This window comes from Apiospora hydei, assembly GCF_038363865.1.
Source record: "Apiospora hydei strain CBS 114990 chromosome Unknown utg000004l_segment0_segment0, whole genome shotgun sequence".
NCBI lineage: Eukaryota > Fungi > Ascomycota > Sordariomycetes > Amphisphaeriales > Apiosporaceae > Apiospora > Apiospora hydei.
The window spans coordinates 1,731,498-1,757,732 of record NW_027117363.1 but is presented as its reverse complement, the minus strand read 5'-3'; the positions used below and the strand labels follow the sequence as shown (position 1 = coordinate 1,757,732).

The window sequence follows — 26,235 nt, the reverse complement described above, 5'->3', positions numbered from 1 at the left end:
GCCAATCAGAAAGCCGAGAGGCTGCGGCACGACCCGATTTTGATGCAAAAGTCGCGACTTGCCAAGCCTTTTTGACAACCCGACCCATCCAAAGTGGGAGTTTTTTTGAGGCTCCCTCTTCACCTTCTGGGACTTCTGGAACTTATGCAGGTGGCAGAATCCTCAGTGATGCAGTAGCAGTAGAAAGGGAAAAGAATGGAACTACTACTGTGCGTTGGGCGGATTGCCGGTTTCCAGAAACAATGAATGAACGCTGTTAGTTGGTTAGTGCGCATACAATTAAGCCCGCAGTTATGCTTGTCCACTAACCAGCATGAGCAGTTGGTTTTCTTCATGCAGTTGCACATACCCTTTGTATCATGCAGTGAATGGCCCGGGCCTCGAGACGGTGATGGTTCAAGAGAGTGTGATATCCAAAGCTTTGGACGGTTGTGAAAGGAATGTCGTAAGTGATGAAGAAGTTAGTTTGTGTAGACTGTAAGAACTGTAGGTATCGTATGGGGGGGCCTTTCAGTCTTGTCGTTTCAGCACCATGGCCCACGGCTAGTTGTTGCTACCGAGCAACCCAAAATGAAGAGCCACCTCTCCCCGGAATACGCACTAGATCAGGAACCGGAAACCATCGTGAGCGAACTTCTAAAAGCTTTTGTCACATTACGCCCTTTGGGCTGTCTGCTAATATCACTTGCTTCCAAAGACAACTTTCGTACAACAATCATCATCATACAATCAAAGTGATGGGGTAAAAGGACTCGCGCCTGCCCGCACCCAGATGCTATGTTCTGCCCATGAGTTTCCCCATTAACACCATTTCCATTATTCCGTTTTGTTCTTATCATCCACGACAGGAACACCGACGCCTAGCTTTTTGTGTATGTAGACCGAAAACCCGGCCTCTCCGAACCATGTGTTGTTGCGCACCATGAAACGCCTGGGGACAAGAAAAAGAGAGAGAGAAAGACGTCGCAATGAAACTCGCTACCAATACAAAGACATGCTGGCAATGCTGATGAAGTGATGATGCCTCCACTCCACTCCAGAGAGGCCGACGCACTGACGACTCCGTTCAAGAGGTCTGCGCAAATCGATCAATGGCGGATCGAGTGTCGCCAGTGGTCTGTCTGGAAGCTGACAGGGCTGGGTGGGGGAGGGGCAGGGACGTCCCAGTCGCGCTCCTTGATCGTGCGGACCGGCGTTGCGGGCTTGTTGTCGCCCGAGGCCAACGTCGCATTCAAGCTGGCAAAAAGCTCCTCTGACGTGACCAAACGTATAGACTTGCGCGGAGGCGTGACGGGAATGGGCGCTGCAATTTGGCTAGGCATGATGCTGGTTCTGTTGCAGAATGTGAGTCTACAATGCTAGTTAGTGACTGGGTCTGGGTGATGCATGTGTACGGTTATGGTTTGTATTGTGGAAGTATGAGTCTGGGCCACCTTGCTTGCTGTGCTTCTGCAGACCCGGAGTCTGCGAGGATGGGTAAAATCGGACAGGGTAATACTTACGGTTTCTGGATGTTCTCCAAGTCGAACAATTTTCTTGAGAGAATGGATGGTGTTATTGCAAATGCAATAATATAGGATATTGATGAACGGTGGCAGCAGCAGCCTGGATGCGCAATATCAAGGGGTCGTGTATGGAGCTACCCTTGGGTGTTGAGGTGATGGAAAATGTTCGAGTGGTGTGCGGGCGACAATCAAGTGCAGGTTTTCGCGAATGGACCAGCGAGGTTGGATTAAATTTCTGGTCTTGGGATGGGCAGGACAGACAGACAGACAGACGGCCTTTTCTAGGCAGACGACGTGTCTCGGCCTTTATGAGTGAATGTGTATGCGCGTATGCGTCTGGAAAGAGCGGTGGGTGTAAGTCACTTCTTGCTGTTGCTGCTGCTGCTGCTGCTAGTGCTTGGGAATCCGGAAATGTTTGTGGCGACCAGCTGCAAGGTGGGAGGTAGATAGATCAAATAGGTCTGGTTGGAGACACCGGACAGCAACGCAGTATGTACTTCGATGATTGTACCCAGCACGTATGTACAGGGCAGGTTGAATCAGCTTGACTAAGGTCGTACGAGAACGCCGACTGTCTCTGCTCCGTCAAGGCAGGAAGGCCCAAAAACGTGGGATGTCCGTTGGGTGCAGATGGGCAGGCGTAGGCGACTATGTCGGTCGGTGCTAGTGTATCGCAAGGTATGGATGCGTCTGCTGGGTGTAACGAGGCTTGGAAGTCTGGGGAAATACGTGCTACTTTCAGGGCGAGGCGTGCGGGGATCAAATATCAAATATCAATCAATCATCCTCATGTATGCAGGTATGGAAGTCGAACTTGAGGGAGCGCGCCTACGGATGGGAAGCGAGCTGGCATTTAAGTAAGTATTGGGATCAATCCGTCGAGTTCCAGCATTCAATGGATTTCTCCGTACACGTAATATGTAAGGCATGATAAGGCCCAGAAGGGAGGACCAAGGTACTGACCGTGCCACGATTTAAAGAGACGGTACATGGCCCGCAATGTAATGTAAAATGACTGACATGGCAGGACACACAAACACAATGCAGTCATCGGCATGGCATTCCTCACTCACCCCATTCTTTCCTCTGGAGTCTGGCCCCCAGGTTTGGGGGTCAGGACTCCCAAGGCGTCAGGAGTCAGAGGGAGGGAAGGGGAAGGGGAAGCTGGGGGCACAAATCGGTTCGTGGCACGCCCGCCTGGGATCGCGCGGAGGAATCCAGGCTAGGCTCATCGAGTCGCAGAGTGTGTGCGTGTACATACATCAAGGTATGCTTATGCTTATGCTCGGCTAGCCTTGGGGACAAATCGTGGGTAACAACTTTGAAGATTGGTAGGCTCATACTGTGCAATCCCATACCGTATGTACCTTGTCTTGCCTTACACCTCTTGAGGCGAGATGACGACCGCAGTTTAGCCTAAGTGCTATGTATGTTAGTAGGCGATGGGCTCTGTTGGATTCCGTCGGTGATACCCAGGGAACTCGTAATGATGTTCTCGGGATCGATTGTCGGTGGCTACATGTACCTTACCAAGCGCGCCGGCTGAAGTAACGAAGGGGCTTGGTGCAGGACCAAGGTCCAGTTTCCAATGTCACTGTCAAGGCGTCCACATACGTTTCTCATCACGTTTCTCTGCAGAGCATCCAGCATCCAGTCACCGCTTTGGTACTGCATGTGCTGTTGTTCGTTGGCCGGCAGAGACCCCAGACAGGTTTCAATATCACAATGCTTCCCCGGAATATCTCAGAGAAGAATTTGAAAAATAAAAAAAATGCGAATCGACTTCTCTCGTACATACGTACCTATCGGGGGCCGTGCCAATTGGATGGGTTTCAAGCGTTGGTTGCTTGGATTGCAACCTTGTTTGGGGCAGCCAGCATTAATTACGTTACCCATTACAGAATCCAAAACGTTTTATTAAGAAAAAGTTGATATGGAGGAGACACAGTTCAAATGGTAAGTCGGGTTTCCCGCGCTTGCCCCCGACCCCAGACTCCCAGAGTGGATCGACTCCATATTCCCCCACAACAGCAACGAGACAAAATGTGGAGGCACCAGGCACAGAGAGCAGGGCTAGCAACAAGAACAGGGGGCCGTCACCTCCTTAGGGGGCTCGCTGGCTCGGGGCCTTGCAACTTTGCATGGGGGCAGCTGGCTGGCATGTCCCAGTTTTCCCTTTCTCCCTGATGCTGATGTGTCTTCATCTCCTTTTCTAACAACGTGGGGGAATAGGACAAACTACCAGAGGTAGATAAGAAACTTCATGCATTGATAGATGTTAGATACGCGATCATGCCAACATCACGATCACATAAACTAATAGAAGACGGAAGAAGGACGCGTTGCGACGGAAGGCGGGAAAAGGCAGGCGGCCGTCTCGGCCGTGTCGTTGTATTCCTTCCTGTTCGACTCGTCGTTTGGGCTGGGCCAAGTAGATGTAAACACTCGAAATTGCCATGCAATACGAGCGCAAACCACCAAGCCAAGCGGCAGGATCAATCAGTCCATACCCATCGTCTCGTTCCAGCTCTCCGGCAGCTCCAGCAGCTCCAGCACGAAAAGAGCAGATCGGAGTTACTATTCCTATAACACGAAAGCAATAAAACCGGAGCTGAGTATTGCATACCCCTGCCTTCATTCTCATCATTGGCTTCGAGAATCCTTCCGTCAGCTCGTGGGGGTTGTTTTTGGTGGCTTGGCTTTGCTGCTTCGGTGGATTGGTTGGCGGTTCTAGGGCTTCTGTGACGGGCCTGGCCATCCATCCGTCGGGATCCGGAAACAGCCCTCCCCCCAATAGAAACGCAACCCAGTAATCTGACTACTGATCTCACCGAAATGTCCACGCTTGTTTTTTCCAGATTAATATCAAATAATCACCAAGCCTGCCTACATCGCATTGGCCCAAAAAGAAACCCATCAGTCGGTCAACGATCCGGTGTGTCGATTGGTGCATCGACGCCCGTCGTTGAGTCTTATCAATTTATACAACCTGGAAGCCCCATTCGAAAACTGACAAGTGTCATATCGTCAGGGAGGTCCCTTGTGTGAACGGATGCCTAGATAGCAAGCCTTACCTCACTCATCCTCTTTCCACCCTCTCCGGTGCCCCCCAACACTTATCTTTAGCCATCACAAAGTCCAACGCATTCGAAGGCATATTTCTTCTTCCTGTTGGAACTGTGCTTGCACGCATGGACATGGAAACAATTGGAAGGGGAGAAAACCCCATGTAGGATCTGGTCCTCGTCATGATTTCCGGTATTGTCTGCAGGGCTGCCAGTCTGGGGTACATAACGCATGGACGGTTGCATTTTCCCCAGACTCCTTCTCCCGCTGTGGATCTCGAAGTGGTCTCGTTTACCGTTTCCACCATCATTATGGCCACTCGGTCTCGACTCCTTACACCTTTCCCTGCAGGCTCTCGTTTATCACCGTTCCCTCCACCTTGGTGCGCTGCCCGGCTATTACTGCTGCATCGAGCCTTATCTGTCGAGGAGTTGCGGTCAGAGGATTAGGGGTGTGTGAGAGAACGAAATCCCACTCATTGTTATCCGATGGGATTCGTATCGAATGCCCGGCATTTCCGTCCAGGTAGCCATCATCCATGCCAACGCATGTTGTGAGACGTTTGCTAAGCTACTGCTCAACGCTTTGCCCTTCCCAATGCTGCTACTTGGCAGCGGTCACGTCATGGCCTCAGACATTTGCCCATACCGCTACTTACGTTATCCAGCCCCCAACCGCCAGGTAGCCATTGCTACAGCCGACCGATGGTCCTATGGAATACTTTTGTGTCGTTGGCTCTGGTCAGATACAGCATGTACCTCTTCCATTTCCAACACCCACACACAAAAAGTTGCTTCGTGCGTATTATGACTCCGACCCCCGTCTTACGTACCGTGGTAGCGGGTCTGTAAACACACCAGTCGAAACCCCCATCACAGGGAAGTATGTATTAAGCAGCGTTTTGTTTTAGATCCACCCATTCTTCCTGTCCAGATAGGTTGATCGGGACGTTATCCGAGTGAACATGCCACGCCAGTAATACTTGTGTGGGCTCGCAAACTACTAACCGGCACGTTTAAACTTTCGATATCTCGAGCGGATGCAAGGTCACACCTTCTCAGTCCTTCCCGAGGGGCCTCTTTGCCGCTGCTGGCGGCACGGGGTATTCCTTGTCGCGACGGGCCTAACTCGACGGTCGGCTCCTGGTAACGTTGAAGCAAGGTCTGACGAAGCTGACGAAGCCTTGCGCAGACGGTGGCTTCTAGACCATTTCCATGACCGCCTTCGTGGGTCCCCCTTGTTTCGCTGTATAACGTTGGTCGGCGCAATCCGCAGTGATACCGGCCACTACTCGTGCCGCCAAGATACGAAGGGGACACATAAAAAGTGTATTGGTCAATATTGGTCAGCTCTCCCGACAAATGCAATACTCGGAGCCCCCTCCGCTTCGTGTGACGAAATATCCTTAGCTCGCTGAGTGAGGCCACTCATAACCTGCCTCCTATGAGCCAAGGGGTGGCGCTCGATTGTGATATAGGGCAATAGCAATATGCACCGCATACTGATTCTCCTTTTCAGGATGGCAGAGCTTGTAACATTATGCCGTGAGCGGGTGATAATGGCACTGTACGAGCTGAGCTCGCGAAGGTGTGTGAAGAAACGATAATGGTATCCCATTGCACGATGCCAGTGTTGCCTAACTCGAATCGTGTAGATCTTGTCGGGATCGGGCATGGCATTTGATGGTCAGTATGAAGTCGTATTTCGTATATGTACGGGTTGTTCGGGGGCTCCTCCCATTTGCGGCTGACGTCCAGTCTCTGCAAGGCACTGGAGGCTGCGTCAGTATAACGGCTTTTGGCTGGCAATCCGCCTCCGACGCGCGCCTGATTGGCAGAAAGCCGTCAGCTCGAGAAAACCCGAGTATGTACATGAACATGGGGCGTGGGAAGACTGGGTTCCCGTCCGACCCGGAATAAGCCAGCAATCGACTGTTGCTTACTTGATCGCGCCTATTAGTATGCAGCGTAATTCTTTGACGAAGGATAACAATGTGGGAAATTATCCATATAGCATACTCTGGGATAGGGGCAACCTCTACCAGACCATGGGCAGTAAAGCCTTAGGGGCAAGTGGTGAAAGGAACCACCATGGGGCCCAACCCCAACTGCTGCCCATTACTTACATGCGGCAAAACATAGACCAAAGCTTGCTGGGAAGTGTCAGTCATTCATCCTACCAAACAGTCCAGATATTCGCATACAGCTTCTGCTAGAACTACGGAGTTATTGGCCGGTGGTCTTCTCACGGCCAAACACCGCCACCACTTCGCCACTCGACGATGGACGAAATAGTTAACCACCAGACTGAGAATTACCAGCTCAACTATCGATCCTGTTGAGATTCCTGGAGAAGACTGTATCTAGAGACATATTGCCCAGTATATGCAGCGGGACCTTTCAGAGTGTTCGTTTGCTCGATTGGTTCAGACGGCGAAAGGGGTATGGGAACAGACGTAAGGGACCTCGCTGGGGCGATGAAGTAACCAAGGAAAGGGGGGCTAGGGGGGGCAGCGTATTAGATGACTTTACTCATTGATGGCAATAACTGCGTATTAGAAGTGAAGGTCCTGTAAGCATATATCACATTTACCATGTGCCCAGACGACAATGTGGGTAGTAGTGATACGCAAGGGAAACAGAAATAAATGGTCGAAAACCACAGTAGGATTCAGGAGGAATAGCTAAGACCCATGTAGAAGCCTGGTAGCTTCTTTACTAGTTCTTATGTATCAGCAACAAGAATTGGTCCATCGAGCAGTCTCAAGGTAGCAATACCTACTTCACTTATATGGACGCACCCATCTACTTGGTTTCAGCTCAACAGAGGCTCTAATATGGCTTACATGCCCTGCCCCATTTCTCTGTATGTCGACTTGTTCCAGCGCCAGCATGCCCCTGTGCCAGTAGGTGGAAAACATGTTGGTTTGATATAGGAGGTGACTATAAGCATCTGGATCTGGACAGGTGGGTGATATTGCATGCATATGTCCAACTACAACTACAGGTGCTGACTGCTCATACGGTGGGCTCGGCCGTAGCTTACTGATATCATTTACTCCTGGGATCCCTTCAAGGTAAGGGGGTATTGCATAATGCATGCCATAAATACAAGGCGCCGAGGTTGATAACAGCCTCGTTGAGCCCTTCCAAGAAGTATACGTGAGCAGACCGATACCTAACCCGGCGGCGGAACCCCGCTATATCAAGTGGGCTATATGTGGAGGATGCTGCGTGTGCGGGAGACGGCGGACGGAGCTGGAAATAGGCGTCTGTACTAGACCTCGTGGGGCCGAGGTTGATTGGGTTGAGCTCCGCATTGGATCGTCTCACTTATTCGGAGGAGCAATGTTTTGTTCAAGTATAAAGCTAACCACGCCCTACATGCTTGAGGCGGTGAAGAGTAGTTTACATCAAAGAGAGACTTCGTTCACCATCACGAATCCCCCTGATAGCCCTTCACAAGCAAAGCAGAAGCAAAGCCATCCAACATGGCAACCGAAGATCTCCCCATCGTCCTATACCATTATGTCCACTCGCCATACGCGAGACGGGTCGTGTGGTATCTGAATCTCCGCAAGATACCGTACACGGAATGTGTACGTAAATCCGACCGGCAGAGTAACTCATGAGCACCCGACTAACCTTCTTCCCCGTAGCTCCAACCCCCGATCCTGCCGCGCCCCGACGTCGCGCAGCTCGGCGTGGCGTACCGGCGCATCCCCCTCCTGGCCATCGGCCGGGACGTGTACCTGGACACGCGGCTGATCCTGCAGAAGCTCGAGGCGCTCTTCCCCGCGAGCGAGGCGCACCCGTCCCTGGCCGCGGCGTCCGACAACGCCGAGGGTAGGGCACTCCACAGCGGCCTGCTCTCGGCCTGGACCAACGACGCCGGCGGCCTCTTCTGGAACGGCGTCTTCCTGATGCCCGCGGACCTCCCGGGCACCAACGACCCCAAGTTCCTCGCCGACCGCGCCGAGATGATGGGCCTGCCCCGCGACGCGCCCTCGCCCATCTCCAGGGAGGCGCGCGCCGCGCGCCGGCCCGAGGCCCTGTGCGAGGTGGCCGAGGCCATGCACCTGCTCGAGTCGACGCTCCTGGCCGGCGGCGGCAACGGCCGGAACTGGCTGCTGGGGACGGAGCGGCCCACGCTCGTCGACATCGAGGCCGTCTTCGTCTTCGTCTGGCTCGCGGCCATGGGCGCGCTGCCCAAGGACACGATGGGCCCCGCGGCCTTCCCGCGGCTGTACGGCTGGATGGGGCGGTTCATCAAGATGGCCGAGGCGGCTGAGAAGGAGAACGGGGCGGCCAAGTCGGCCAGCGGCGACGAGGCGGCGAAGGCGATCTTCGGCTCGGCGTTCGCGGAGGCGGAGGGGAGCGTGGACGGGAGCAACCCCATCGTCGTAGCGGAGGGGCTGAAGAAGGGCGACCTGGTCAAGGTGTGGCCCACGGACTCGGGCTCCGGCCACAAGGAGTCGGGCAAGCTGGTCAGCATGTCCCTCAAGGAGATCGTGGTCGAGGTCCAGGGGAAGGAGGGCAGCGTCCGGGTGCATGCGCCGAGGCATGGGTTCAAGGTGAAGAAGGATGTCGAGGCATCTTCCAACCTGTAGGGGAAAGGGTACGACTCAGGGTATCAAGTACATCACCCTGTTCACAATGGATGCTGTAAGATGTTTATCCTCCAGATAAATGCCCACCAAACTCGAGGACTAATGTCAGAGCCCCCAGTGATCCAAATGCTAGGCTGAGAACCTCCCCGACATGTGTAAAGGGTCCCGTTTTGCTACGGGAGATCAAGAGCTGCCCATAAGAAAACCAATATCGTATCTTAATGTAACACGAAGTAGGTGAGAACTAAGAATGGCCTGGTCAGACGTGACACAATCCCCGAGCTTTCTATTGCGAGACACATAATCACGGTCGAGTCTCCAGGTTTACCCCTGACGATACCACTTTGCAAAACAACGACACCAAGTTGGTCGATTTCGCGGTTATCCAAAGGTTTCTGAATGGAAAACCCCGCTGCTGTAATTATCTGAACTCGGGCAAATCTTCCGAGTACTAGGCAGGTGCGGGATTCCAGTGAGGCGATAGCAACATGCCCCCTGAAGAGCAGTGGTCTGCCTCCTTGTCTACTTAACAGAATTGATCTCTTGACTTCCGGATCAACTGAAAGTCTTGCCATAAACTGAATCGGATATATGCTTCGTGATGGAATTATACATTTATATGCGCACATTTTAACTTGCTCTATAAGATAAAACCAAAACCAAGCACCCCTTTTTCCTTAGCCTGGCCGGCGAATGAAGGTATACAAGGCCAGATGGGCTAATCAGATACGCCGAATTGATTGTCTGTGCCAGGGGCTGATGGCTGTCCCTGACCCCTTGCATGGCCTAAAAAGTTTGCTTTGTTATATGACAGCGGGAGAGCACTCGAATCGGGTACGGCTGTTGCCGACCCCTGGACCCATCCTAGGACAATGACAAGGTGTGCCATAGATTTGCGACACCAAAGACAGTCACGGGTTCGTTTCGGGCGATTTCCCAGTCGATTACACGGCCCCTCGTGTACCATGTATCCTTTTTCACATACATATGTAAACGAAGGAAGCACCGACAAAGTAGCAAGCCCGAGTTGCGCAAGCAACGTAAACACTATGCGCAATATCGCATCACGCAGCAGTGAAATGAACTTTTGTGTAGCTAGGTTTAATGGCCATCAACTACCATGACCAAACATATATCTGGACATGATTAAGAGCTGAGATCCCGAAGGCATAAAGGCCCAAATAAGCACGTGCAGCATCTAGATAACAGATCTGGAATAAGTGGTACAGACGGACACATTATCCTCGATGCGACGGGGCAGTCGTTACGGTAAAGAGGCAAACGGCAGGCGGCAGACGGGGAAGATCGAGGTCCTGATCAAGCGGCCCGGAGAGCCAAAGCAGGGGATAGTGGCCGATATGCCTACCGTAAGGCTCTTTTCGCCGGGGTAGGTCGAGAGTCAGGTTTAGGTAACAATGTAACGAGAGCACAATTCGCATCTTCAGCCTCAGATCTTCGGGCACACAGCATCTAACCGTGACTCGGATCGCGTTCAATGCTCAGCCAACGCGACGGGCGGATTATTAGTAAGAATACACCAAAAAGGCGCTCGGGGTGGCCTACTCGCGACTTATCTCCGACGATAGTCGTAGGAATCAGTAAGGAAGCCACCTTTTCGCTTGGTGGCCGAATCTAAAATAGTGCATTTTCACCGGGGTCTGCCAGGTCATGTCGTATGACGCTCATGTCGCGTGCGAATGCTGCAGTCCAACCTTGGTCCTGTACCTTTATGCCGATGTGAGGTCAAACTGCCTGGGACCACCATCGGAACTGTCGAGATATGCACCGCGAGCCTCGAGGGAAGCAGCAACTTCGCAGCGGCTGGCTTGCTGGGCCACTTCCACCCAGCTGCATGCTTAGAAATCGCAAGACAGCCCTCAGGCACGCGTCGCTAGAATGGAAAGGCCGGAAGCACGCAGCCGTGACAACACGCTTCGGATGGGTGTTTGGGTGGGGAAGACACTAAAAGAGCAGCACACTATCAACTATGCACCCCATGCGTCATAATTGCTGGCAGCCACCGATGGTTACCCTTGCTGAAAAACACAACAACATGGGATGGTCATGACATAGCGCAGACACTAACTGGAACCGTTGAGTTTTCTCTTTATTTCTCGTACCTCTTGTTACGGCCTGCCGGACATCTGCTCTTGAGATTGGATCTGGACAGAGAGCAAGAGAGCCAGAGAGCCAGAGAGCCTCGGTCTGGCCTGAAAGAATGGGCAATGCGACGGATGGACTAGTTCTCGAAGAACTAGGATCTGAAGGCTAGGCTTTCTTGTGCAGCGACGATCAAAGTGATCAGCAAAGCAGTTTCAAAGGAGCGGAATTAGAAATCAAAGATTCGTCAGACAAGCCGCGATGGTAGCAACGAAGCAGGGAGACACAGTCCGCGCTAGCGGCCAGACACTGGGCGAGTGACTTGCGAGACAGGGATCACAAAGAATGACGTAACTCTGGCGATATTATTCCCGACCTCCCTGACATGGAAATTTTTCTGGCTCTCCCCGACTGGCCCGTCTGATTGGACAGCAGGGCCTACGCGAGCGGGTTCCTTAAGAAAAGCCCCCCAGAAGTCCCAGAGCTGGAGAGCAGCAGTCCCAGGGGCACGCTAACAGTACCGTATTGGCCATTTGAAGTGATTAACTCACCTCCCCGAAGAAACCAAGCATGCGTGCGTCATGTGGAAATAACGGGCGACGGGCGTAAAAACTGAGCAGCAACAGCTAGAACGTAACGTTGAATATCTGCATGCGCAACTCTGGCTGCATATCAGACGTGAAACTGTAGAGGCAGGAAGGCACAAACAAACCGTTCGGCATGGTGTGGTCATCATCATATGTCGACTTGTGTGGTTGTGTTTCCGTGTCTCCGTTCTGACTTGTTATCGTTACAGACGACAGACACTCCATATCACACACACAGGCCAGTAGCGTGACCTCTCCTTGGTTATGCCCAGCATATGCAAGTGGTCTTTGCCAAGTCAAATCATCCACGCTGAACTTTACCCGTCGTTACGTTACTACCCAAGACGCGTGGGAAGGGAAATACTGCAAAAGCAAGCGAGGCGTACGTATTGATGGAAGCGACTGTGAAGACAAGAAAGAAAAAAGATAGAAAAACGCTGGGCGGGGAGTGGGCTGGTCTGCTGGGCTTGGCAGTGATCTCATTTGAGGAACAATAAGTGGATTGATCATTACAAACCTGAACGCTCGGGTCTGCCTCTCAATTTTGATGTTACCGGCTTGGCACGTCTGTCGCATTCCTTCTGGAGAGAGCCAGTCGCTCCTTTTCGTTGGCATCGTAGCATATATACACGGTATATAGAATATCTATCTGGGGCCTTCAAACGAATGGATTGCCACATATCGAGTTGAGTACATACTGGGAAGTCAGTCAGTCAGTCCCAGGCTGCCGGTTCTCCAGCGGAGTCTGTAGGAACCCGCGGCTTCGGTTCGCGATAGCCCGCAAGAGACAAGTTGTCTCGACGCTGGATCACTCGGGTCAACACCAGCTCTGCTATATACTAGCAACGCTCCCCACGGAGAGAGTTCAGCATCAGAACGATCCGCATCATCCCAAATAGCCAAAGTCTGGATATACAGGAGGTTTTATCCCGGCGTAAAAACTACATAACATCTACCTGCCTACATACAATACCTACGGTAGACTCGTAAGCTTGTTCAGTGGCCCGACCCACTGGCTTGCTTGTCCGGTTGCTAGTGGTAGTAAATCCCTAAGTAGGTAGTCAGTCGCCTGTTTCGGGCACAGTCCTGTGTTGTTTTCTATCATGGCTCTTGCATCAAGATGGTTTAGACATATTACATCTCAACGCAATGTCGACGACACCACTTGATCATTCTATGCAGAGAACCCCCAGATCAAGGAGCTGCTAGCTCGATAGATAGATCACGCTAGTAGAGTCGAGAGAGATACTGTAGGCGATGGCCATCCGTCGCGTCCCTTTTCCGCACCGGATGCCGTGCCATGCAAAGCCGGCCGCATGTGGGTGTGGGTGATGGCCCATGGGTGGTGAGTGTCTGTCCGAATGAATGCATACGTAGACAGCAATACCAGTGGTATTATTAGCTCGTCCACACGTTTACGACAAGTGTTTTGTTTGAGAGTTGGGCCTCGACTGGTTCGACCAGGCTGCGATTCTTGGAACTGGCCTCCATTTTAGACGGTGGCCGAGACGAGAGCCTCTGGAGACTGGCAGACTGGAGCGTGGCCGTAACAAGGCACATTTGAAGGGAATGAAAGAGCAGAAGGAAGAGAGAAAAAAGAGATTGGCCGGTCCAATGGCGGATCACGATCGCGCCCTCGAGCTCGCACTGTCTCGGTACTTGAGCACGTCTTTGACCCTGGTCCGGCCTGAAGCTGCGCCAATCAAAACGGGGCCCGCCTTGGCCACCATTTGGCTCCAAGCAGCTTTCGGGGGCTTTTACGTCTGCTGTGCCTACCTTTTTCCCAAAATTCACCCCTTATGTCACTTCTTCTCTCATGACCTCATCGCCGGCCAACTCAGACCTTCGCTTCACGAACTACGAACCACCATCCGCAACCCAACCGTCCGTACCGTCCCGCGAAAAAAGAGGACTGACTGCAGCCAAAGAGCCAGCAGCAAGCAGCATCCCATCATTCTCCCCCGATCCCAATCGAGGCCCCAACAAGCCGAATAAGCCCCCAAGAAGGAAGAAAGAGGCTGCAGAGGACGAGCTGTAACCACCGTTTTAGATCGTGCCTGTCCAATTTTTGATTGATTGCATCAAGAAGAAAAATCCGCCACTGCGGGAACTTCCCTGGGCCGTCCTTGTCTTGTCCTGTCTTGTTGCGTGTAACCTCCCCGAGCCTAGAGGTGGTTTGCTCTTTTCGCAGACTGCCTCCCAAGTGCGCTGCCAGTTGCCCTTTGGTCTGCCTGTCTTGTTACATCATACTCCTTCTCCCGAGTCAAAAACACACAACCACCACCCAGTCCGCTCCATAAGACCACTCCGTCATCATGGCTGCCACTGAGACGAAAACGTCAGAGAAAACATCGCCAGGTGAGTTTACGTTATACTCTGTCGTGCGCACATTTACCTCGTTGCCTGCATGTACCCCAATTGCCTGCCTCTCCCTCCGCAGTAGTAGCCTATCTATCCTACAGTCACGACGTCGTCGCCCCATCGTCGTCATTGGATCATCCGTCTCTCTACCTTGATGCACATCACCGCTATTGACATCATCGCTAACTCACCTACCCCTTCGTCGCTGCAGTCACCAACGGCGACAAGAAGGCAAGCGACGCTGCTGCTAAGGCCGATCCTGCCAATGCTGAACCAGGCCAACCACTTGCACCACCACCCAAGCCCAGCGAGACAGGCGACAGCTACTTCAACAGCAATCTGAGCCTCGAGCCGAACCCCTTCGAGCAATCCTTTGGCAACGGGGGAACCGTGGAGACGCCTGGAGGAACAAAGCTGCCCAGCGTGGCTGCCTTGACATCTCCGTCCTCGCTATTACCAGGAGGCACAGGAGGAACACCGTTTAACTGGGGTGGAGGTTCTCTTAGGACGGGACCCCTCAGTCCGGCGATGCTCTCAGGTCCGACTGGTGATTATTTTGGCGATACCTCTCATACTCTGCGTGGCGGTTTTACGCCAAATGAAAGTTCTTTGCGCACCGGCTTAACACCCGGAGGAAGTGGTTCTATGTTTCCTGCCCCGAGTCCCAATTCTCAAGCTCTATACGCTCAGCTTGCGAGCGGAGGCGCGACCCCGAATACCCTGGACTTCCATCGAACTGCTATGAACGCAGCAGCAGCCAAGGCCCGCGAACAAACCAAGCCCCTGTAACTTCTGCTCCGCAAGAAATGAGCAACGGAGTGACTGTAAAGTCGGAAGCCAAAGCTGCCTTTGACCCCCACGACAACGACGCTGCCAACGGCCTTTTCATGCTCGCCCAAGGAGCCCAACAACGAGACGCCGCCCCAACAACAAACCAACAGCAGCAGCAACAACAACAGCAGCAGCAAGCGCAGCAGCAGCAGCAACAACAAGCTCAACAGCAGCAGCAACAGTATCCTGTTGGTGGCACACAGCCTAGTCACGCGCACCCGGCACCTGCCAACTCAGCCAGTACATCTCCACAGATGAATGGCAACGGGGCATCAGCGTCGGCTCGGGGTGTGAGCGAAGCAGCAAGTGCCGTATCAGACGACGTCGAGTCTAGTCGGCCTGCGGCGCGGGGTAAGGGCAAACGTGGCTCGAACGGTTCTGCTGCGGCGACGAACGGGAGGCGGAAGGCTGAGGAGGCACCCGCGAAGCAGCCTGCAAGTAAGAAGGCCAAGACTGCCCCCTCTCCTGAAATGGATGAGGATCACTCTTCTGATGAAGATAACGATGATATGGACGGGCACGATGCCGATGGCAAGCCCAAGTCTAAGATGACTGACGAGGAGAAGCGAAAGAACTTCCTTGAGAGGAATCGGTATGAACCCCATCCTTTCGCACACCCAGTTCATATATACTAACTCTCCCCCAGTGTTGCCGCTCTCAAGTGTCGTCAGCGCAAGAAGCAATGGCTGGCCAACCTCCAGAACAAGGTTGAGATGTTCAGCAGCGAGAACGACGCATTGACAGCACAAATCTCGCAACTACGTGAGGAGGTTGTGAACCTCAAGACACTACTGTTAGCACACAAGGATTGTCCCGTCACTCAGCAGCAAGGCCTACATGGTGCATTCATGCAACAGGCCATGGAGTCATACAATCCCCAGATGAATCCTTACGGCATGGCGGCCCCCATCCCGAACCAACCGGTCATGGCAGGTCAAGGGGTGCAAAGACGTTTTTCATAGGAGGAAGACGTCGCCCCATTCATTCAGGACCCTGACCTCCTGAACCCGAAGGCGGAAAGCAATGCTGATGAGTGATCAGTGACATAAGCCAAGATTAGGATATGGATTAGAAGAGCCTGGCTTGCCCATGACATCTCGGGTCACGGTGAATCGGCTCAGTTCTTTCAAGGCTCCCGTAGCTTGCCACTGAGTGCGGGGGCATTAATGGGTATGAGATTTTGAACGGCCCGGGGGTGGTTTGACCCTCGGGCCTGTAACAACATTCTTGAATTGACGAGAATGACCGGGAAGGCGTTTGGGTTCGGTGGCTGTACAGTAACAAAAGACAGCCGGAGGGTGGCATTATTGGGGACTTGAGACAGCACCGGCTTCCTCGGGATAGCTTATTGCCATGGTTCCTCTGCGAGACATTGACAGACATGGCATATACATCAAAAGCGGTGTTTTGGAGTCGGGGATCTGTTTGTATTGATTTGATAGGCGTTGATAGGGGAAGAAGCGCTGTGGGGTTGCTGGTGCGCAGCGATTGTGCTGCCAGCTTCTCGTTGTTTTGACAAATACGCCATTCTGGTTCGGAAGCTGAGATACGATGGGCAATGTTAAAAGGATAGGCAACAACAAATATAAGATGTTAAGAATTCTTTTCTACTTTAATGCACATGAAGAGACGACTGGCATTGGCTTAGGTCAGCCCGCGATGGCGTCAGGATTTGAGTCGTTCACCTTGAGTTGCCTGCGTAGATGACTTACTTGCCTAAGTAGCTAGGTAGATACGAAGGGGAATTAGTTGATGGTGGAACATTTGTAGTTGATACGTGGCCACCGCGTCCCTTGCAAACAGTATTGAAGCCAAGGGACTAGGTAGATGCTGTCGTTCGACTCGTTCCCTTTCATGGCCATGGCCTTGGCCTCGTCCGAAAGGTGATCGCGAAGTGGGGCCAACAACGAAGCGGCAGTTTGAACGTTGAGTGGCCCGTGCGTTTTTGGAGGTCCGCTGCGACTTCTCACTTCTCCAAAGTAAACATTGGAAAGACGCCTCGCAGCCTCACCTGTCAATTCGCGCCTCAATACCACCAGTCCCACCTTGGAACGACTCTACGACCCGGAGCAAACAGCAACATTAATACCAATGCACGCCGATATCCATGCCTTCGAACCAATCGACTGAGATACACCTGCGACACTTTGCCTAATTGACGACGCGACCGCTGCCTTTTTCGCGCGCGCCACAACCCACCACGCCCATTGGTCTCGAGGGGGACGCCGCATACCGGGGGATCGCGACTTGAGAGCTGCACCACCACATCCACGCCGACGACGCCGACGACAACGACGTCGCCACCAGTGACGCGATTTTAATCGACATACATGTTTTTTCCTTGGACTGAGCGACATTATCCTTATCCATGACGACGCTTGTGCAGACACGGCAGCCGCTACAAGTACTTAGCATGAGCAATCAGCCGGGCAAGCGACGCCGCAGCTCGCGCCTCGCCTGTACGTCGCGTCTTTTTCTTCATCCCATCGGTCTAGGCGAGAGAACAAAAGTCTTGGGAGGGATGGCTTGGCGGGGGTGGGGGACACTTATTGGAACTTGATGCTGACCTTACCGTTTTTGCAGCATACGACGAGCAAGATGGCGATTTTCTCTTTACGCGGGGGACGAAGAAGGTGAAGACGGCGCACCCGGAACCGATCCCTGAGGATGAAATAGCATCAATACCGGCTCCGGCGCCGAAGAAGGCCGGGCGGCCCAGGAAAACCAAGGCCCCCGTGGCCCCCGTGGCCCCTGTGGTGGAAGAGCCGAAGCCCGCCCCGCCCAGGAGAGTTTCTACACGACGGTCGAGCCAGCAAGCAGTCCATCTAGAAGAACCGGTTGCACCTCCAGTAGCACTGGCTACTACACGGTCTCAACGGAGCTCGCGGGGGCGGCCGCGCTCCCCCACACCACCACCTGAAAAGCCAGTGGAGGAACCGAGGGCGAAAGCCAGGAATGGAGTGACCAAGAAGACGAAAGCACGCGAAAAGCCGCCGCCGCTTCCACCCACGCCACCACCAGCGGCACCGCCGGCAAAAGCGACATCAACGCCGATGGAAGTCGATGGAGCGGAGGGTAGCGCGCATTCCAAGACCTCGGACACCAAGAAAATCGCACTACCCTTCAGCGATACGCCCATAATCAACCGCAACAAAGACATGCGAAGGAAAACGGGCGCGCGGCGGAGCAGTCTGGGCATGCGTGGGCGGAGAGCCAGCTCTCTGATCGATAGCGGACACAGCGCCATACCGCATCGTGAGGTCGCCCCGAGCGAGTTTTACAAGCATATCGAAGCTGAAGGGCTTAGCGAGCCGCGGCGCATGAAGCAGCTGTTGACTTGGTGTGGAGAACGCGCTCTCAGTAGCAAGCCGCCGTTGGGCAACCCGAATTCTAATGCTATTCTGGGTGCCCGGGCGATACAAGACCAGCTCCTGAAAGATTTTGGATCGAAATCCGAGTTCTCTGACTGGTTCACAAGGGAGGATGCTCCGCGGCCGCCGGCGATAGAGAAGCCCAATCCCCGGAATATCGAGCACGAGGAGAAGATTGCGGAGTTGGAGGAAAGGATAAAACGGTAAGTGATGGTTCCCAGCCATAACAACCCTCCTACGATGTTTGGTCTAACACAAGGCACAGATTAAAAGCGGAAAAGAAGACATGGCAATCTCTAAAACAAGCTCCTCCGGAATTACCACCCCTTTTCCCACCGTCAGAAACTTCATCCGAACAGCAGCCGCCAGACCCGTCTCTGCTCGACGCGGAAGAAGCGCAGATACTGGCTTCCCTGACAGACACGACGACGAACTTTGCGAACCTGAGGATTCAGACGCAATCGCGGGTGCAAGCGCTTCAGGCCTCCTTGGAGTTCAAGGTGGACCACCTGGGCGACAGCATCCACAAAGTAGAGCAGCGAGTCAGCACGGCCGGGCGCGAGGCCGACCGGATACTGGCGCTCAGCGCAGCGCGGCTGAGGGAGCGCGAGCTGAGGGAGAAGACGGCCGCCGGCACCAAGGATATGCCCGTCATGGAAGTGCTGCGGAGTCTAGGTAGGATATTACCGGAAGCCGATGATGATGGTAGCTGATCGGATTGATCGATGGTTGGAATATGCTCATGAAAAGGCATACACGCATGCCAACATTCACTTGGTCGGTCGGTCAGTCGGCTGGCTGCTTGGCTTCTCTGGGTAGGCGGCGGCAAATAGAAAGAGAAGAAAGCATTTGCACCCTCACCCTCACACTACACACACATTGGACTTGGCGTTATTCTTTTGTTGTTGTTTTTTGTTTCTCTGGGAAAAGGCGAAGCCGCTGCAACCTTTTGACTTGGAAGATACCACTTTTTGTTTTTCAACCCAAACTTGAAGAGAAGAACAAGCCTGATAGGGAAGAGGGGAGAGGGAGACGAAAGGATACTCGAGGAGAGGGAGAAAGTGAAAGAGCCACAGCACAAGCACACACACAAGGTGACCTGCCTACTCACTCACTTGGCTTCGAGAAGAAGAGGTAGAGGGGTAAAGTGGTTTGGTGTGGTAGCTGATGTTGGTGTGCCTTCATCTTGTCATGTTTGTGGATTGTATATGAGATAACGACCGAATGAGAATGGGAGCCCTGATAACATTCTAAACTCCACCTTGAGTAGCTTTTTTTTCTTCGCTTTTGCTCCCATGTGCACTCGGTTCTTTGCCAAACTGGTGGTGGTTGGCAGAGATGGACTATTCCAGTCACGTCCTCCGAGTCGAAGCGCCCCCCCCAAACCATGTGATGAAACCCATGTTCCAGCCAGTCGGTTCATACAAGGCCAAAGAGGTGCGAGGTACGAGGTAATACCATGATTCTCTGCTTCTGCGCATATCATGCGTATGCTAATCGCTCTACAGCCTGGAATCAATGATGCATATATACACACATAGCTTTGAGCCAGTTCTGCACCGATAAGACGGCTGGGCCATTCCACTGCTCTCGAATCGAAGAGTGCAAGAAACAAGCATGAGGCCATTCTGGAGAGCATTCTGAACGATGACGACAGCTATAACAAGCTTCTTGCGATTGAATATAGTAACACGCGCCTACTTTCCAACTCCTCGGCTCTGGAAAAGAAGACCAGCTTCGAAGGAATGAACATAGTGAATAATTGCAAGGTACCTCGACTACCTGGGCAAATCAAAATTCCAAGTAGTAGTAGAGTAAGCCTTGAGATCGTTCCTACATGGCCTCAGCCTGGTGTTACGTTGAAGGTTGGAATACATAATAGGAATGGCTAGCCATTGTACGACACGGTTGTTGATGCATTATCAATGGAACAGAACCAAGACACATAAATCTGCAATTAAAGAGGTGTGATTCATTTACGTAGGGTAACAATGTTCATTAATGCCCGCCTATGTACGGTAACCGTTTCTAGGATAAGTACTGAGCCCAGGGATTCCGACTCCAACAGCCACACCAGTGGCCATAACGTCCCAACCAATTACTTCCACCCCTTGATAGACTTGGAAACCTCCCAACTGCTCTAAGAATCGAAAACGGAAGAGAAACCCTTGGCAACTGAGGCCGAACCAAACAGGCTACCAACCTCATCGCCAGGGAGGTAGGGGTATGATGAATTTGGTCCCTCCTTGCGCCAGAAATATGGGACTTGGAAATACGTCGTTTGGCACCGTAGGAGATAGCGGATTGTACCATGTTGGCCGTCGACCCAACAGGCCTTCTGATTCTCCTTCGCAACTTGGCATTCTCCCATCTGGACGTTGTTGAGGTCAAAAAGCCCGTGATCGGCGACTCCAGCAAAGCTGTCACGGCGGTAAGCTTGTAGGGAAAACCGGATAAGTCAGCAAGTCGGTTCATCGAGGGCCTTGATACGGGGTGAATGAAAAGAGCTTGGCCGCTCGGTAACGAAACGCAACGTGGTGAATGAAATGGAGAGACAAAGACTTACTCCAGTGCCCTTCCTCCTTGCCCCAGTTGACCTCAATTGCCTTGGGGTCGTTGAGATCGCCATCAACTCGGACGCCGGGATGGTCTCCATGAACATCGTTCTTGTAGTCCCAGAGTTTGCCCCTGGTGCAGGAGGGGGGGATCGAGCCGTCGTCGTCGTCGACTTCCCAGAAGTACGCGCTTCTCCCATGGGGCTCGATGCTGCCAATGGGTGGAGGCGATACGTAGTCCACCATGACGAAGTCGGCCTGGGTGACACCTGCGAGCAGCAGGATAGCCGAGGTGGCAGCGAACATGGTAGCCTTGATGGAGAGCATTGTGACGAAGAGTTGGTGGTTGTGTCTGTGTGGAGCTGTGGTGAAAGCAGGCTGGTGAAAGTGGTGAGAGTGGATGAACGATGCGAACCCTGAAGAGCCAAGAAAGAAAGAGAAGCAGAAGAAGTTGAAGTGCTGGTGGAGTAGTGGTAGTGCTGCTGTGATAGTGGTGTTTGGTGTTTTGGGATGTGATGAAGTTGGGGAGTTCTGAGAGAGAGAAGACGGGAGAAGAAGGGCCCTTATATATGCCAGCCCAGAGGGAGGGAGGGCAGGCTGATTTGTAAACGCACCCCAACGATGAGCAGGCGTTGGGAGTGTTGAGCTGTGTTGAGGGCATGTGCCCACTTGCTTGCACAGAGTAGTATGTGTTTCGTGGGCTGGAAGGAAGTTGCGGTTGTTAGAAGGCAGCAGGTAGAGACACCGCATGTGTGTCATGATGTTCTGGACTCCGGCACGTGCTGCACCGAAATGGAGTGGAAGCAGGCAGCTGCGGCAAGTGGTAGCAGTCAGGGACGGGACTTCGAGGCAGTTCCTACTACACTTGCAGGTAGGCCATAGGTCTAGACTTCAACATTCGACGTTGTCCCAGCATCAATGCTGTAGTGGTGGTTGCCAAACTGGGAAACACGGAAACTGCCCAACATGGAGTGCACCCCTGGCTGGAATGAATCAAAGGCCAAGTCAGCGTTATCGTGGGGAAAGCGAGTTGGGAGGCAGGCTGACGAAACGGTTGACCCGCGTAGATCAATGTTGAGCCCCATCGGATTTCTTCAATTACTGGTGCTTGGGTACATGTAGATGGTCAAGTCTAAGCGCACGTGGAAGCCTGGGCAAAGGGGTGCTTGCCTTCTGTGGTAATGGATGTTTAGGAGAGAGCACATCCGATTTTGCTGAACGTGGGTACGATTGCAACTGGAAGGCAACCTTGGAAGTTGATATCAATGGTGGAAGGCAGGCACTTGCAACAAGCAGGGTCTGGCTCCACCACAGAACACCTCAATGCTGCTGCACTTGAACACACCTCCCAGTCTAAAACAGTCTAGAATATGCCAACCCAACTGAAAGTGCCTACAAGAACCAGGTGTTCTGAAAGTTGTGGAGGAAGTAGCTACATGTACGCTTGCTACTCTCCCTGAAGAGCTGTTCACGTGCCCACTCCAACCCATTGATGGCTTGTGCCAAAGTGTAGGTACCTACTACGGCAGGTATGTTCACTGCTCTGGACTGCGAGCCCATGCCAATGTCAGATCTGGACCCGGCGTGCTTTCTGCAGTATCGAGTCTGTATTTGGAGGGGGATGAGTGATTGGCGGTCTCCCTGAGGCCGGAAATGACGTGTTCAATGCGAGCATGCTACCTTTTCGATCCAAGATATTTCATCGCGATAGAGAAGGCTCGCTTTCATGGACTACCTTTGCATGTGCTTGATATGTAATCGAGGGAGTCTAGAACACCAACTACATGACGGGGCACCTGGTACCTCACCTCAACACTTGGGAACAGCCAAATCCTGTATGACATAATGCAAATGGAACAATGCCCCCTTGGAGTATGTAGCTGCTTCTTGCATGCCTACTTAGGTAGGTAGATTTTTGGATTGACGGTCGTCAAGCAATCGAAAGGCCATGCCTTGAGGTTTTATCGGTTGGTACCTGTATTAGGCCAGTCCACAGTGGTATCCCACGTTCTAGGTAGTCCCATTGTGGTTCATCTTCAGCCCCCCCTCCCCCTATTCGTAAGTGGAGTCGGATGCCTAGCTGGTCTCAAACGATGAACTCCTGGAAAATCGCCGACAATCCTGAATAGCCCACCACCAAATCTTAGTCAATACCCCCATCCTCTCAGCTAGGATAGCTCACATGCCTGCGAATATAGCATCCCTCCGACCCGCGGTCCCGGCCACAACAGTCCCACACCCAGACCTTGCCGCTCAGCGGCAAGGTGCGCCGGTGAGCCCTCTTTCTACCCCTGAGCGGGTACCGCCGGTAAGCCCTGGTGACGAGTATGCCTGTGATAGGTTTGCTGTTAGTGCTCATGCTTCAAGATACATCTGTGATGAGTGAGATGCTGTAGACTTACCCCAATGGAAGACACAGGCATTGGGAGCATTGTTCCCCTCAAAGTACTCTTGCCCACACTCGAAACATTCTTTTGGGTCGGAGGCGGGTGCTAAGGCCGGTTTGGAATTGTCGCAGTACAAGGGGATCTTGCTTCTTCCATCCGGGTCCGATCGAACAGCTGCCTTGGTCCCCGACGGAGCTGCCTTGATCGTATCATTGTCCAGGCCATCCTGAATATTATGGTCAGCACACAGATTATATACGTTAACAACAAATTAACTTTAAATGAATATGAATTTACCTTGGTTGCGTTATATTCAACGCCGAGTTCAGCCTTCATGTCACGATCACAGGTGGCGGGCAATCTCTCTCTCCGCAAAGGGTCAGGATGGGTCGGCGAGAATGTATCAGGGAGACGAATTTGTTCGACAGCTCGTGACAGTTGCTCGATAGCTTGCGGGCTCATGTGATCCTTCCGGTATTGGAGCTTTGACTCATGTCGCGTCTTGCGTCCATCACTGAGCGCCATGTTGCTCATCTTCTTGACCAACTGCTGATGGTAAGACATCTTGGCAGACATTGCGTATTATGGACGCAATGAGTGGTGTGCAACGAGCGAGGATAATATGGCCCGAGATGTTTTCTAAAGTGGTGCAGGGGAGAACTTTAAGTGTTGCCGTTTATTCTGCGGGAACGAAGGACAGGAGAAAGAGCGCGGGTAAAGGACGCAAGAAGAGCAGGAAGCTGGCGCAAGAGAGAAACTGAGTTGTTGTAGGGGCAAGGAAGAATCGGAGGATTGTCGGGATTGAGAAACACGATGGTGTAAAAGCTGTGGCGGTGGTGAGGTGAAATAAGGACGCTTCGAGTGGTGAGAAAAAGGAAGTGTCATTTGATGGTCTGGTACCAAAGGGTGCTTTTTATAAAGCCAGAGATGGAGAGATGGGGTGTAAATGACTGAATTGAATGGCGTCTGAAGTGATGCTGTTAATGGTGAGTGAATACAATCGACGATTGTTATGATACTGGCAAGCCCTCACTACGACGGTACTGAGGCCACACTTGGAGCCGACGGCGAGATTGAATACAGCAAACAGGTGCAGTCTTGCATATAACTAGATTGAAATTAGATGCAATAGCTGCTTCTTATGTGCAATGTTGCTCTTGTTATCTAAACCAATTTTTGTATACTATCTATCAGGAAAGGGGTACATAACGCCAATGAGCTGAACGCAGAATGGCCTGAAGCCAGTGCACACATATGTACTATTGGCCGTTCTCATCATGATATACACTTGGTAGCATGCATCAAGGGAAAACTAGTACTTTACCAAAGCCCAGATACAAAAAAAGAGCCCTTTCTCAACGACAAATAAGTTGGTAATGGGTAATGCGATGCTGATGAAGATTACTCTGCAGAATCTACTCCAATTTATCAGGGGTTTTCACGAAATCGACACACGCAAAAGCCCACAAAGCATCGCTTAATGGCTTTATACATGCTGTATAGCCTTCACAAATTCCAGATGGCCGCAACAGACAAGGAAAACTGCACGCTGTACGAACAGACCCAGGAAGCAAGCCAGGAAGGAAGAAATGAGGTTAGGCACACATATGAATAAACAAACGTGTTGAAGCAAATATGTTTTGTCCTGTGAGTTGGGCAGTAGCAGCGCCTGAAAGCTTACTACACCATGATAAACCATCTGCTTCTATCTCCCAGCTCCCTTCTACCCCTGAGTCCCGTTGTTTTTACAAGTGCTAATACACAAAGCGTTGCCCACAGGCAACAAACATACATCTCTTACAGCTCCAACACCAAAGTTTCCTGCTGGCTCACACATCCTATTGCTCATAGGCCCTCCAGGAGCCCGACGGCACTGCCACATCATACCCCATTATCTCTCCCAGCCGTTTCCCTTATGTTCGAGTGAGCCCTCCATTCAGCTCTTCAAGTTGGGCATGAACCCCATCCCGCCCCCTCCGACCCGCCCTTGCTCCGCCGCTTAACGTGCTCCCGCAGCAGCCGCAGGACCTCGCTGTCCCGCCAGCGCGCGGGCACGGGCCGGTACGCGGGCTTGAACGTGCCGACCGTGGCGGCCCACTCGCCGTTCTTGGGCTGCGGCGGCACCGCCCCCTGCTGTTGCGACTGCGCCAGCGTCCGGCCGCTGCCGCCGTACAGCTCCTCGCTTACGGCGTCCGACGCCGCGGCTGCGTTCTTGCCCGTCTTGCCCGTCTGGATCTCGGCCACGGCCTCGGCGAACGGGGACACCATCGGCTCCCACGTTGAGGACTGCGTCGTCGTCGTCGTCTTCGCGGCCTGCTGGGCGGCCTCGGCGCCGCCGCCGTAGGAGGCGGAGGATGTGTCTGTGCTGGTGTTGGAAGCTGCTGCCGCCGCTTCGTTGGCCGGGGATGGCACTTCTTGCGTCGCCCAGTAGTAAATGTCCCAATCGTTCTCGTCGAGGAACATGTCGTACTGCTGCATCTGCTCCTTGGTCATCTGGGGCAGGTAGGCATCGGCGAAGGTGGAGAGGAGGAGGTCGGACTCCAGAGTACCGCGTTTGCGGCTCTGGTCTATTGGCCACAAGTCACTCCGGTCAGCAAATTGTCTTTTGAAATAGCCGTCGCCAAGGTATCGCGCATGTGATGTGGTATAAGGAAAATGGGAAGTGTGGGAGTGTGGGAGTATGGGGAATATGTATAAGCTTGGGAGCACATACACACGAGTCGTGCCCTCATGGTCTTGTCGTCCTCGCCCACCCGGCGCATGGGCTCGATCTTGAACTTGGCACCCTCTAGCTCGCCGACACCGATATCAGCCTTGGCCGGGGGTCGCGAGGCGGCGCATTGCTAACGCTGGCGCGGAAAGC

General features: G+C 52.9%; 8 protein-coding genes across 8 annotated transcripts; 4 read left to right on the top strand and 4 right to left on the bottom strand.

Moving 5' to 3' along the window:
• Positions 1–1,088: 1,088 nt before the first annotated feature.
• PG997_003065 (uncharacterized protein) lies at positions 1,089–1,322 on the bottom strand (the record flags this gene model as incomplete). Its single annotated transcript, XM_066807380.1, has 1 exon — positions 1,089–1,322. The coding sequence occupies one exon, from the start codon at positions 1,320–1,322 to the stop codon at positions 1,089–1,091; it is 234 nt and encodes a 77-aa protein (XP_066670998.1).
• A 6,739-nt stretch (positions 1,323–8,061) lies between these two features.
• On the top strand, positions 8,062–9,180 carry PG997_003064 (uncharacterized protein; the record flags this gene model as incomplete). Its single annotated transcript, XM_066807379.1, has 2 exons — positions 8,062–8,169; positions 8,230–9,180. 2 exons carry the CDS (start codon positions 8,062–8,064, stop codon positions 9,178–9,180), a joined length of 1,059 nt encoding a protein of 352 aa, XP_066670997.1.
• A 5,002-nt stretch (positions 9,181–14,182) lies between these two features.
• Positions 14,183–15,017, top strand: PG997_003063 (uncharacterized protein; the record flags this gene model as incomplete). The annotated part of the gene is made up of 2 exons (XM_066807378.1): positions 14,183–14,225; positions 14,440–15,017. 2 exons carry the CDS (start codon positions 14,183–14,185, stop codon positions 15,015–15,017), a joined length of 621 nt encoding a protein of 206 aa, XP_066670996.1.
• A 17-nt stretch (positions 15,018–15,034) lies between these two features.
• On the top strand, positions 15,035–16,021 carry PG997_003062 (uncharacterized protein; the record flags this gene model as incomplete). The annotated part of the gene is made up of 2 exons (XM_066807377.1): positions 15,035–15,651; positions 15,706–16,021. The coding sequence occupies 2 exons, from the start codon at positions 15,035–15,037 to the stop codon at positions 16,019–16,021; spliced, it is 933 nt and encodes a 310-aa protein (XP_066670995.1).
• Positions 16,022–17,427: 1,406 nt separating this feature from the next.
• Positions 17,428–19,143, top strand: PG997_003061 (Mis12-Mtw1 protein family-domain-containing protein; the record flags this gene model as incomplete). The annotated part of the gene is made up of 3 exons (XM_066807376.1): positions 17,428–17,518; positions 17,643–18,633; positions 18,696–19,143. The coding sequence occupies 3 exons, from the start codon at positions 17,428–17,430 to the stop codon at positions 19,141–19,143; spliced, it is 1,530 nt and encodes a 509-aa protein (XP_066670994.1).
• A 1,427-nt stretch (positions 19,144–20,570) lies between these two features.
• PG997_003060 (uncharacterized protein) lies at positions 20,571–21,312 on the bottom strand (the record flags this gene model as incomplete). The annotated part of the gene is made up of 2 exons (XM_066807375.1): positions 20,571–20,866; positions 20,997–21,312. 2 exons carry the CDS (start codon positions 21,310–21,312, stop codon positions 20,571–20,573), a joined length of 612 nt encoding a protein of 203 aa, XP_066670993.1.
• Positions 21,313–23,238: 1,926 nt separating this feature from the next.
• On the bottom strand, positions 23,239–23,948 carry PG997_003059 (uncharacterized protein; the record flags this gene model as incomplete). Its single annotated transcript, XM_066807374.1, has 3 exons — positions 23,239–23,330; positions 23,388–23,598; positions 23,670–23,948. 3 exons carry the CDS (start codon positions 23,946–23,948, stop codon positions 23,239–23,241), a joined length of 582 nt encoding a protein of 193 aa, XP_066670992.1.
• A 1,368-nt stretch (positions 23,949–25,316) lies between these two features.
• On the bottom strand, positions 25,317–25,865 carry PG997_003058 (uncharacterized protein; the record flags this gene model as incomplete). Its single annotated transcript, XM_066807373.1, has 1 exon — positions 25,317–25,865. The coding sequence occupies one exon, from the start codon at positions 25,863–25,865 to the stop codon at positions 25,317–25,319; it is 549 nt and encodes a 182-aa protein (XP_066670991.1).
• Positions 25,866–26,235: the final 370 nt, after the last annotated feature.